The following is a 14,006-nucleotide window of genomic DNA, read 5'->3' as shown; positions in this document are numbered from 1 at the left end:
TGTCATTGCTAGGATTCCCTTGAACCCACCCGAGACTATTTACTTCAGAGAAAAAAGATCACCCAAGATACCTTCAACTGCACATGGCCTTGATGAATTTTGGTTTTACCATGTTTCTCTCTCTCATCCTCCCCGCATGTAAGCTCAAACCAAAGACCATCTCACATGGAGACTCCATCCTCCCTTGAGTCTCGGGCACGCCTCCCTGATAGTCTAGCAAACAGGTAATGCAGCGTGATCCAGGACAGCAATAAAAAGCCTGGGTTGCTCAGGAAATTCTGCTCAATGTAAGAGCAAGTAGCTTAGAATACAATCAGAATCCTACTAAATATTCAACAGATACCTATCCTAATTTCAAATAAAGAGTCAGTGTCTCAAAATTATATATATTCACGAGAATTCCTACAAGAAGAAGAATATCAGCTTTATTCACAGCCACATCAACTGGAAAAAGATTCTCCTGGCTCCAAAAAAATTTGAGATTTCAAAAGCTGTGTTTCCTTTTCCAGCTGGTATGTTCACCTTCCTTACTAAGAACAATGAAAACAAATGTGATATTATACAATTTCCAAAGGAAACGATTTTACGTTGACATCTCAGATTCAGAAATTCTGAAGTAGAAATAAACATGAAACTTCAAATAGGCAGTGTTGGGGATGATCATATTTCTTACATAAATATTTGGATGGAAAATCAAAATCTGATCCAGCACTAATGAATAAAAAGAATTGATGTTAACAATGAAATACTTCTCATAAATATTACAAATATTTCATTAAGTGGATGGATTCTGAGAATCAAGAAGGAGAAACCCCAAAACACAGCCTTTATTTAAAAGACAATATAGTTTGTTTTGAAGACTTGTTTGCTGGGGAGAAAGGGCTTTAAAATGGCATAAATAAATGTAACATTCATAATTGACTTGACTGGCAACATCAGTATTGAATCACTTGCTTCTCTCCAGGAGTATCCAAGATACCACACAGAGATTTAATTTTATTGAGTTTATTAATATAATCCAAACAGATTGAGTTTCGGTAATGAGCAAAAGACACAACACAAGATTTGGCTGAGCTATACAAAGAGAACCCAAAAAAGGTGACAAGATTGTCAATCAATGACCATTTTATTATGGACCATTTATTAACTGATATAAAAATACATCTACAATAGCAACTGTGACTCAAATTGAGCCAGGATGCAGCACATATGACACCCAACTTGACCAGGGCAGTGTTCCATGGACCTCATGCCCTCCTCAGCTGGTTCACACTCTTTGGCCTTTGACCTGGACCGTCATAAAAGATCCCTTACAGCACAGAGTCTGCAGCCAGCTCCATTTCCTCCTCACCTACAATCAGTTATGTACCACTTCTAGGTTGCCCAAAGCTTTTCCTTTCTTTTTAGATAGTGACAGAGCTCAAGGAAAACAACTCACCTGGCCAGGGCTGAGCAGGGAAGGGGGAAAAATAGTTCTTCTTCTTCTTCTTCTTCTTTTTTTTTTTTTGGTTTTTAGGGCCATACCGCAGCATATGGAAGTTCCCAGGCTAGGGGTTGAATCAGAGCTGCAGCTGCCAGCCTACACCACAGCCACAGCAATGCCAGATCTGAGTCACATCTGTGACCTATACCTCAGCTCATGGCAACGCTAGATCCCTGACCCACCGAGCAAGGCCTGGGGTCAAACCCGCATCCTCATGGATACTAGTTGGATTCGTTTCCCTGCACCACAACAGGAACTCCTGAAAAATAGTTCTTTGAGATGGGGTCCAGGGTAGTTTGGGAGGACCAGGGGACTCAGATAAATGAAGGGATCAGGATGGGCATCATCAGAAAGCACTGAGGGAACTTCCCTTGTGGCACAGTGGGTTAAGGATCCAGCATTGTCACTGGAGCAGGTTGGGTTGCGGCTCTGGCTCAGATGCCATCCCTGGCCCAGCAACTTCCACATGCTGAGGGTGTGGTCGTCGGAAGGCCAGGGGTAGGAAGGACCACTATACACCTGGGAAGTCACACGAAAGAGCAATTAGGAGGAAGAAAACTGGAATGGAGAGGACTTCGACACCTTGAAATGAAAACATTTAAAATAAAAGAACATAGAGACCAAAATCCAAAAAAAAAATTTTAAGTAAAATTTCAACAATGAGAATTTCAACACAATGAAATACAGAAGGAAGTAAAGAATTCTTTGACTTCCACTTGACTTTGTCCAAATGTTTTAAAGGTTATATTAAGTCAGGCAGGCTTTGCTCTGTTTGGTGGATGGATACATCTTAGCAGACGTGCCTAACGAAAGACGAAAACCGATGGCTTAGGGAGCCGGGGAAGGAGGGGAGGTGAGGAAGAGATTGGAGGAAAAGTCACCAAGATCTTCACGCTCCCTCTTCATGCCTGAAGTGTCTTTAACCTGAGCATTAAGTGCCAGGTTCAGATCACAGAAAACCATGGTCACCGAGCACAGCAGAATCACGGCCACATGTGCACGGTGCTCAGAATGCACCCCAGGGCCAGGAAGCAAAGGAGCAGCTGGACAGAGACCTTTCCATGCAGAGACGAGGAAGAAGCTCCACACCCCAAAGGCTCAGCTTTATAAGGTCTTTCTATCTCTGGAGGTAAGGCCGTCATCCCTTGAATCTGAAAGCCAAAGAGAAGACAACGCCACTGAGCCAGCGTGTGGTTTAAGGGTGGACTAAGGCCAAGCCATGCTCAGTCCTGCACTTCTGCTGGGACTAAAGGGATGGGGGGCGGGGAGATGGCTGCTAAAGTTGTGCAGCATCTGAGGGTCAGAAGCTTGGGGGGTGGGGGTGGTCAGTGAGGTGGCAAAGAGGGACAGACATGCCTTTAGGAAAGAAGAGATATAAGGCAGGCTCTGTCATTTCCTGAAGCTCTCAGCCCATCTCATTCCTACCTCATCCCAACTATAGTTCCAGAATAGATTCCCTTTTTTGGCACGGGTAGCAGGCACACCTGTAGCACATGGGAACTCCCAGCCAGGGACTGAACCCACAGCACAGCAGTAACCAGAGCAGTGACAATGCCAGATCCTTAACCCACTGAACCACCAGGGAATTCTTAAATTTTCTTCTTTAAAGGGAGTAGAAACAGGGGGTTTTGCTCAATCTAAGCCATCACTGAACCAACAAATCCTCAGACATATCCAAAGACAACTAGATCATTGGATGTGTGGATATTTGTCTGTTCCTTGGATTTTATCTGTTATGGATTCAGGTAAGAAGTAACGTTTGGTTTCCCTGAAGATTGAAACAAAGTAGGGCCTTACCGACCACTCAGCATTGTCTGTCTTGGAACATCTTACATTCACAGGTAGGCTAAGGACAAGCTTATTGAAGGCAACACCTTCCTTTTTAGTCCATTTAAACTTATTCATTGCATCCATGAAAGAAAGGTTTTTATACTGCTTCGGGCTTTTGATAATGAAAGGCCAGGTCCTGAATTTAAAATAAATAACCATAATTAGTCATATTCAGAACAAAAGCATTATATATTTCTATTACTTTTCAACATTCTAAAATAGACTTCATTCTTGTTCATTTTTACATACATATGTAATCTAATACAAAAGCACTGCTGAACTCATCAGCAGTTATTAGAAGAAATACATATAAAATAAGGAGTGTTTTTAAAAAATAAAATTCCTCAGTATTAGGTTTAAACAAATAATTTTGCCTTAGAAGACTTCCCCAGAACCTCACAATTCCTTACCTAATTTTTTTTTTTTTGGCTCTAGATAACAGTGGTAAGCATCCAGTTCTGAAGTGTATCATACTAATGAAGTGTATCACACTTTAATTTTAGGGCTGCACCTGTGGCATATGGAAGTTGCCCAGTGTAATGAAGAAACAGGTAGCTTCTCAAAATTTACTGAACCGAGATGAAAATTTCAATTCCATGCCATTGAAAAGCCTGACCCCTGCTGGCTGCCTTGTTTTAGCTTGCCTAATTAAAAAGATGGAAAAAATGAACCAGAGTTTGTTTTTTGGTTGGTTGTTTGTTTCTTTTGTTTGTTTGTTTTGGCTGCACCAGTGGCATATGGAAGTTTCCGGCCAGGGATCAAATCCAAGTTGCAGCTGCCACCTACGCCGTAGCTGTTGCAACACCAGATCCTTGACCCACTGTGCCAGGCAGGGGATGGAACCCATGCCATGGCAATGACCTGAGCTGCTGCAGAGAGAACACCAGATCCTTAATCCACTGTGCCACAGTGGGAACTCCTGAACCAGTGCTTTTAAATTTTCACTAAGAAAAAAATATTTTGCAGACACTATGCTCTGCTCCTATTTGCTGCTCTAAAAACACCTGTTAAATGTCCAAGAAAGAAGTGAGAAATCACAGAAGAATGCCATGACCTGCTCTGGAAGAGACCCTCTGGTGATGTCTTTCATTAAATATATGTTTTATATTATTGATTCCTGAAAAAAGGAAACGTGTTTAAGTGTTGGCATATCTCAGAAATTTACATGAACCTTCCATGAAAGGACCTTTTCATGGAGGTCCATGAAATTCCACGGATCTTCTGGGAGATTATCATGGGTAACCAGCAGATATTTGGCTCCCTTGACACCCAAAAAGGAAGCTCCAGTGATTTTTCAGTAATTAGCAAGTAATTAACCTCCAGCTGGGGAAAGGATATATATACTTTTTTCCAGGGCCACACCTGCAGCATATGGAAGTTCCCAGGTTAGGGGGTCAAATCAGAGCTGCAGCTGCTGGCCTACTCCACAGCCACAGCAACACCAGATCCGAGCCATTTCTGTGACCTACACCACCACTCACGGCACACCAGATCCTTAACCCACTGAGTGAGGCCAGGGATTGAACCTGTGTCCTCATGGATACTTTTCAGGTTTGTTACCACTGAGCCACAACAGGAACTCGGGAAATCTATATTTTTACTATTTGATTTTCACAATTTCTTCATTTCTTTATGTCATTACTCTCTTACACACATAGCCTCCTCAGGCACATTGAATATTATCTTTTTAGTTAAATTAAACATGCTTTATTAATCTTTTAGAGTTACGAAGATAAATTTTTAATGTCTAAAAATCATTTCCTCCATGCTAATAAGTGAGACGATGAATAATGCAATAGGTCATATACAAGTGTCTTAATATTCTTTATTCCTAGCCTTCTTTTTCCTTTAATTAAAGTCAATGTATCTTTGTTGAGTTTTAAATGCACTATTTTGTACAGAGATCCTAAACATCATAAAGAAAGAGCAGCCACCATCACACTACACTAAACCTATCTAGCAATGACCTAAAATCTGTAGCATTACAAATTAAACACACTGTGAATACTTGTAGAGATGCGATGAATTATCATAAAATAAAACGTACATTCTACCAGTTTGTATAAAGTAAAAACTCGACTTAAAAGGGGCCCATTATAGGAGTTCCCGTCGTGGCTCAGTGGTTAACGAATCTGACTAGGAACCATGAGGTTGCGGGTTCGGGTTCGATCCCTGGCCTTGCTCAGTGGGTTAAGGATCTGGCGTTGCTGTGGCTGTGGTGTAGGCCGGCGGCTACAGCTCTCATTAGACCCCTAGCCTGGGAACCTACATATGCCGCAGGAGCGGCCCAAGAAATGGCAAAAAGACCAAAAAAAAGGCGGGGAGGCTCATTATAGTTACCTACAATGTCCTTTTAAATACACTAAAAGCTATAGCTAAGTTTCATTAAATACTTCATTTATTTGAAATAAACTCAAATTGAATATTATAAATTAAGTTTGTTTTTCAAAAAGGTAAACTGTCTTGGAAAAAAATCAACTTCACAACCAGAGAAATACTGGGGTTGGGATGCGAAATCATCAGCCTGTAATCACCTAAAATACCACAAGGTGGCAATGCAATCTCTGCTAAAGCACTGAAGGGGCCATTCAACCCCCTGAATTTTCTGCAGCCTTGGTGGTAAGAGTGAATGGTGTACTGCATACATACATGAAATCTTAAGAAGTTTTATAGCTAGAAAAAATTATTAACCTCGTATTTGTGATTTCACAGCATAAAGTGACAGAAGAGGTAGAAACACATTTGTTTACTTACCATAAATATGTGAGAAAGGATGCAGAAAAAGGCAAACCCAATGAATCATATGTTAGAAGCAGCATGACAGACTAATGAGTGGGGATGGGCCACCAAGCTCTCTGACCTGGAATCTTGTCTCATTTGTATTGTCTCCTTTCCCTTCCTACTAAATTTGTTCACGATCCTACTCTATTAACATCACACCAAATTTCCTGACCTTTCCAGCCTACCCTTCACCAAACTTCCAGACTTTCCACTGGAGAAAAGAGAAGAAAAAGACAGAGTGGGGAGAAATCCAGAAAAAGTAAATATTTATCCCGAGTAATTTTCCTTAAAAGACTCAGCTCTAAACCAGAAACGGGTAACCTTGAAGTAGCAAGTTCGTCTGCTGTCACTAGGACTGAGACTTAGAAATACTAGGAATGTTGTAGAAATTAAAATAGCTACATTTCTGCACATCTGGACAGTGTTACAAATGACTACACAAGTACAGATATAAATACAATGATATTATTTACATATCACTGAATTGATAAAAATAAATCATTCATATTAGGATTTAATATTAATGAGAAATTTTCCTTTGTAAGTTTAATTTAATTGACAAATTGGTTTAAAAACATATGTGAAATGGAATAAACTTAGACTATGCAAAATAATTTTTGGGAAAAGAGAAAAAAATGACAAAGTTTGGAGACTTACTCTTATTTCAAGATTTACTGTAAAACTATAATAATAATTGAGTGGGGTATTATAGACATGTTCCACAAGGCAACAGAACTCTGCGTCCAGAAATCATCAAAATATGGTGAAGAAATTTCCAAAAAATGTTCCGGGGTAACTGTATAGGAAAAGGGTAGTTTTTTCATCAAATGTTTCTTGAATAACTTGCTATCCATATGAAATACAATGGACCTCAGCCTATACAACATACAAAAAATTATTCAAAATGGGTCTTCAATCTAAAGCTAAACCTATACAGTTTTAGGGAAAAAAAAAAAAAGAAAATCCTCACAATCTTGGGCAGGCAAAATTTTCTTACACGGGACATCAAAAGCCCAAAACAAACCAAAAACAATAAAATGGATGTCAAAAACACAGCTAAAAAATTAAAATCAAGCTACAGACTAGGAAAAAAATTATTTGCAAACATATATCTGACAAAGGATTTATATCCAAAGTATAAAAATCTCTTTAAAATTATGAAGAATTCATAACTTAATTAAAAAAACAATTCAATGGGCAAAATTTGAACAGTTAAAAAGGAATATATATAAATGACTAGAAAGCACGTGAAATAGGCTCAACATCATTTGTCACAAGGGAAATGGAAAACAAAACTCTCCAATAAGATACCACTGCATACACATTAAAATACATAAAATTTAAAATGTTGAATATACAAAATGCCAGGAAGAAAGAATATTAAGCAATAGGAGCTATTATACATTACTGGTGAGAATGTAAAATGGTACACCATTTGGTGAAATGTTTTGAGAGTCAGACAGTAAACATAAACTTAGCATGCAATCCAGGGATTCCACCACTAGGTACTGACTCAGAATTTGAAAATATATGTTCACACAAAAATAAATACAATAATGTTTATAGCAGCTTTCTTCATAATAGCCACAAACTGAAAGCCACCCAAATGCCTTTCAACCAGTGAATCAAATTAATTTGGGTATATTTACACAGGGGAATACTACTCAGCAATAAAAAGGAAAGGACTGTTGATACATGATAGATAGACAGACAGACAGACAGATACAGACAAATCTCAGTATATATAGATCAACATAGATGAATCTCAGAAACATCCTGAGTTAAAGAAGCCAGGCACAAAAGAGTATATATGATACGATCCTATTTTCATGAAATCTAGAAAAGATCAAATTGTTAGATAGTGACATAAAGCAGATTTATGGTTTCCTGGGGCTTTGTGTGGGAAGTGGGATTGTCTCCAGGAGTGAGAAAACTTTGGGTGGTGATGAAAACACTCCATCTCGTTTGCGATATGGATAAATAGGGGTACACATCTGAGAAAGCTTTCTAACAGTACACTTAAAACGGGAGCATTTTGTTGTATGTAAGTTCTACCTCAAGCAATTTGACTTAAAGGAAACAGCAAACAGAAATAAAATATATCACCAAACAGACAAAAAAAAAGACACAACATAAACTTTACTATTTGAATTGTGAAAGAAAGACACCGGGAATTCTGAATGAACAAGGCACAACCCCAAACCCTCTTGACACTGTCTGAGCAAATGAATGTTGGCAAGGACCCAGGAGAGTTGAGTCTCCCTAACTCAAGGAAGAGGCTTAAGAGCAGCAGCAGATTTGCCAGGATGAGAGAAAGCCTGGGACCTTCCTCCATGGAAAGGCATTAGGCCCCAACCAGTTATAAAGCATCCTCCAACAGACTCTTAATAAAATCTGAGGAAGGAATACCCCATGAATTATGATATAGTCCCACCTCTACACACACAACCCTTTCACCCCCAAATGCAGACAAGGAAGTACATAAAACATGGCACCCAGACCTCAATCTTCAGTGTACAGAGAAAGAAATGACTCTCAGATTTGCTTAGAAAAGTCATCAGAAGTTCACCTACATTTTACCAGAGTAGAGAGAGATTTAGACAGAACTGGCTCCACATAAGCAAGAACTGACATCACAACCACGAAAACTTAGGGTGAAAGGAAATGATATCACATTTCATGTAAAGAGACAGGAAAAAAATCGGCTCAGAAGAAGATCTAAACCAATTATACTGGAGAGAATCCCCATAAGTGTTTTACACCCTAAATTTATTTAATAAGAACATGAATTCAATTAAACAAGAGCTCAAAGGCAAGATGATAAAACAACAGAACGAGATGAAAAGGGAGATAGCAGATGGAGATAAATTTAACACTAAACAAATTTGCACCAAATAAGTTAGAAAAAGCAAGACGCAGAAGAGCACGTCTGAAAAATTATGAGAAAACACTTAAGAGAAATCCCATGTAGATTAGAAAAAATTTGTAGATATAAGAAAGTTTCCTGGAAATTAAAGAAGCAGTGAATGTATGTACTGAAAGAACACTTTGTATTTCAGGAAAATGTGACTCATACCCTCAACACTGAAATATGTCCAGTTTAATTTATGGATTCTATAGGTAGAGGAAGAATGGTCCTATTCATCCAAAGACATCTCCAGAGGAGGAGGAAAAACCTGTGACCCCAAAATATTATATCCGGCCAAATGCTGTCCAAATGTACATGCAGAAATTCTCAAACATAAAACAACTCTGGGCAAAAAGCTTGTGGAAGCCCTTCTTAAGTAAGTACCTTGAGGGCAAAACCATGATGAATCAAATTTTAAAAAACTCAGAAATGCCAAAATCATATAAAGATTAAGAATTTATCATTGAATCTATTTAGACATAAAAGTTGGGTTAAATACTGTGGCAGTTGTATTCCAAAATTCAATGTGAAAGTTAAAAATCTTGAAAATACAAAAATTCTAACATAAATAATAAATATTGGGAGGTATGGAAAGGGAGAAGGGGATAAAATGTGAAAGTATGAATGTGGTCATCTTTAATGATCTAAAATTGAAACATCATTTAAAAAGGTGACTACAACGTGTTATCTTTTATGATCTATTTTCTCAATATTTGAGAGCCCCTTTATATAATATTATCTCTTGTAGTTATCAAAACAATAGCAACGTGTATTTGTTCAATGAGTGTTCCCTTTTTATTTTGTTTTTTTTCTTATAATTAAAACAAAATGCAATGCTAAAGTGTTTATTTCAAGCGGTACACAAACTATCATCTAACACGAATGTATTCATCTTTGTATCAATACCTACGTAGAAAGATATCGGTAATGGCATTCCATTAACATTAGTGTTGCTTATTTCCAACAGAATTTGAGGTGATCGTTTTTGTCCTCTTTTTTAAAACCTTTTTCCACCTTGCCTAAACTCTTTATAATAAGCCTGTGTGGTTTTTAAACCTTATCAACATAAAGTGATTTTTTTCTTTCCTGCAAAGCAATATAGAAATACATCTCTTGGTTCTATTAAGAAACAGAACAAGTAAGGTAGGAAATTTCCACCACATAAACCTCACTAGAACCACATAGACAGCGGTGATATTTGGTGCAGCAGAGAATACAAATTTATCTAAACTCATTATCTATGCTGTTATCTGATCTTTGGGAGTTTTTTGTTTTTCCTTAAGCCTTGCCAGATCTGTAGGAGGCAGAGAAAAACTGCATCCCCCACAACAGACAGATCCTGAGACAGGATGTACTTGTCTGTATTTTTCCACCAATGAATGCATCCTCTAATCCTGGAATTGCTACAGAATGTTTAAAATAAAAACAGGGCACCTAACTAATCACTATATGAAAAGCAAAAATAGGCAATTCTAGGTTACATGTTACATGATATTCTCATTTAGTATTATATCCTAAAACCAAATTAGCAATATTCTTATAAGCAAAGCAGAAAAAAGCACCCACACCATTTCTCTCTTTCTGATCTTTTAGCCAGTACCTTGTTGGTTTGGACTTTAATAATATTTATGTCAGTGTGATGATGAACTAGACTTGAGAGTCTGACTTAAAGTCCAAACATGTATTTTATAACAGAGGCTCTTTTTCACTCGTATTTTTTGAAGAATAAATATATTTAACCATGTAGTTAAATGGTTTTATGCGGGCAATGGCACCTCAAAACTGGCCTTGTTCTGTGGAGCGATTTTTTCCTGTCTTGTTAAGTGATGAAAAACCAACTTCAATATTTCCTGGAGACCAAACATGGGGCCCCTGACAGAGCTCATTGGGACACAGGAGCTGGGTATTTTCAGAGGCTTCACACAAGCTGAACACAAAAGAAAATAACTGGACTGCAGAATGCATTTCATTCATCTTGTAAATACAGAGCTTTGAACGTTTATTTGTTTTCAACAAATGGAGAGACCAACATTTTCTGGATTAGGAAAAGTTTCTAGTCAATATATTAAAAATAATTCTGCTGTATAATACAGGGAACTATATCCAATCACTTGTGATGGAATAGGATGGCAGATATGTGAAAAAAAGAATGTATTTTATATATATGAATGACTGGGCCACTTTGCCTTACAGCAGAAATTGGAAGAACATTGTAAATCAACTATAATAAAAATAGTAAAAAATAAAATAAATAAAAATTTAAAAATAAAATTAAAATTAAAAATACATTAAAAATAGCTTAAAGGAGTACATATATAACTGAATTACTTTGTTGAATGGCAGAAATTACCACAACATTGTAAATCAGCTATACTTCAATGAAAATTTTTAAAAATGAAAAAATTCTAAAGAAAAAAAGGCTACTTAAATCTTAGGAAGAACAATGTAATCCTGATATTTTAAAACAGGCCTACATTCCAGCGTTTTCAGAATGACATCTTCTGTACTCTTTTGATTTTTGATGTTTTATTTACTTGTTTGCAATGCAGTTATTGATTCTGAATGAAAAGATACATATGTCAGAGACCACAATACAAACCCCAGCTCCCCATTTATTATTCCTTCTATGAGGCTGAACAGATTCTTACTCTCTTAGTTTCCATTTCCTGCTCTATAAAGCTAGGATTGAAAATATTGCTCTACCAATTGGAACTGAGTGAAAATAAATTAAATGAAATTATGTAATGTGAAAATATTTCACATACTAGAACCTAATTCACACCTGCATTTTATTATTTGTATTTTAGTAGATACAGACTTCTAGTCTGCTGGTCACTGGGCTGTCTGGGTAGGAACTCAGTAGAACATATCTATGAATAGTAGCTTAATTTGAAAAGAAGAGTGTTTGGAGTTCCTAATTTTTAATCATCATAAAATTTTGCCACCAAAAAAGTAGACCATAATTAGATTCTCCCTCAGATCTGCAATTTGCCTCATTAGATGTTTTTTAACCTCTCCTTAAATACACTCCCTCAAAAATCTGTGTCTCCTTTTCCTAACTACATCCTTTCATTTTGAAAAATCCTAATCATTAGAAAATTCTTCTTAATATTAAAATAAAATCTATACTTTAAAACTGCCACCAGTCACCCTAATTATTCTTTGTGGTATTACTAAGAATGGATAAAATCCTTTTTTTCTACATCAATCTTAACATATCCAAAATAGAATTCTCAATTTCTTCTTAAAGCACGTTTCCTTGCACCATTCACGAATCATCATTTTTCCTTTACTCTTTCCCTCGCCATCTGCCAGAGATGCAATCAATGAACAAGTTCAGTGAGTGCTACCTTCAAAAGGTAACCTGAGTGCAATCATGTTTCATAAACTCTATTGGTGCCATCTTGATCCAAGGCACCCTCACCTCTCAACTGGACAATTACAAGTCTCCTGGTTGGTATTATTCTTTGCAATCTTGCCTTTCTCAACTAAGTACATTAACTAACTTTTGTTGTTGTTGTTTGGCTGTGCCCCATGGCATGGGAAGTTTCTGGGCCAAGGACTGAACCCTAGCCACTGCAGTGACAATGCCAAATCCTTAACTGCTAATGCACTGGGGAACTCCAAAATTGACATTTCTAATACCCCATTCCCTATAATGTCTTCTGTTTGCACTTAAATCTAAAGTCCTTATGTTGCTCTGTCCTACATTATCTGGTCCCACTGGCTCTTAGACCTCCTCACTTACCCTCTATTATATTTCACTCTGCTTCAGCCAAACTCACCTTCTTGTTGTTCTTTGAACATGCTAGTCTCATACACCCTATCCATATACAGGCTTTTCTCTCTGCAGAGTAGACTTGTATATCTTTCAATGGCTGGCTCCTCATCACTTAGATCTCTGCTCAAACATCACCTTCTGCCATGGACTGGATAGTTGTGGGCCCCCCGCCACCAAGTTCATATGTTGAAATCCTAAATGTTTTTTCTCTAAATGATAAGAGTAATTTCCTCCACCTAGACTGTAACAATGATGCCAAGTGTGTTGAATACCTACTTGCCTTCTGGGAGTCTGGCATGTTGGTACTTGCTAAACAGAGGGCATCTCTGCGACCAGTTCAAGAAAAACTCTAGGCACTGAGTCTCTAATGAGCATCTTCAGCTGATACTGGTGGAATTAAGCACATTCTGTATGACTCCACTGGGAGAGGTCTCTTGGAAGCTTGCACTTGATTTCCTATGGACTTTGCCTCATGTGATTTTTCTTTCTTTTTTTCTCACTTTTCTTTATATTCTTTCACTATAATAGATATTAACCATGAGTACAACTATATGCTGAATCTTCTAGATCTTCCTAGAAAATCACTGAATCTAAGAGTAGTCTTGGGGACCAGGGACATTGCAAGAAGAGAAGTTCACTTGGTCTCCCCAACTGAAAACAATCAAACAGAATAGCACATAAAGGAATTCCATAACATGTAACAAATACAGTATGAAAAAAGCCCATCCTTACCTCTCCCATGAAATCTATTTACTACTTACGTGACTGGCCTGTAGATCTCCTTAACACCAATGAACTGAAGTTGTTCCATAATGTCTGGAATACTTGCACATCGAGTAAGATTAATTCTTGGGTAATAAAGAAGGTATGAGAGGCACATTTCATTCCTGGTGCTTAATCCTCCCTGAAGATGGAGATATTTTATTTAAAAAAGTATACTTCCCACTAACTTTGATACTTATAACACATAAGCCAAAAATTCTATACAGTTTCTTCCAATATTGAAATGTAATAAACCTTAACACTGAAAAATAACTGCCTAAATGACAATTTGTTTTTTAAAAAGATAGTGGCACATTTAAAATTAATTAAAATTATTCCTATCTCTTTAAAAGTTGCCTTTCTTAAGTAAGCTAATAATCTCCTCAAAGTTCTGTTTATATTATGTAAACTTCTCACTACAGTGAACATTTCAAAGGGTGATGGGGATGTTTAGTAACATG

General features: G+C 37.4%; 1 protein-coding gene across 1 annotated transcript in view; it reads right to left on the bottom strand.

The window, feature by feature from the left end:
- Positions 1-797: 797 nt before the first annotated feature.
- The window catches only part of MOXD1 (monooxygenase DBH like 1), an 85,532-nt gene continuing 72,323 nt past the window's right edge, over positions 798-14,006 (bottom strand). Inside the window, exons 10-12 of the mRNA XM_047758525.1 lie at positions 13,545-13,687; positions 3,281-3,449; positions 798-2,634 (exon numbers count right to left, since the gene is read on the bottom strand). Of these exons, the coding sequence (XP_047614481.1) occupies positions 2,467-2,634; positions 3,281-3,449; positions 13,545-13,687 (480 nt within the window). The 3' untranslated portion in view covers positions 798-2,466. The remainder of the gene's footprint in view (positions 2,635-3,280; positions 3,450-13,544; positions 13,688-14,006) is intronic.

The sequence above is a fragment of the Phacochoerus africanus genome, chromosome 2, assembly GCF_016906955.1.
Source record: "Phacochoerus africanus isolate WHEZ1 chromosome 2, ROS_Pafr_v1, whole genome shotgun sequence".
Taxonomy (NCBI): domain Eukaryota; kingdom Metazoa; phylum Chordata; class Mammalia; order Artiodactyla; family Suidae; genus Phacochoerus; species Phacochoerus africanus.
This window is presented reverse-complemented; position numbering and strand designations above follow the sequence as displayed.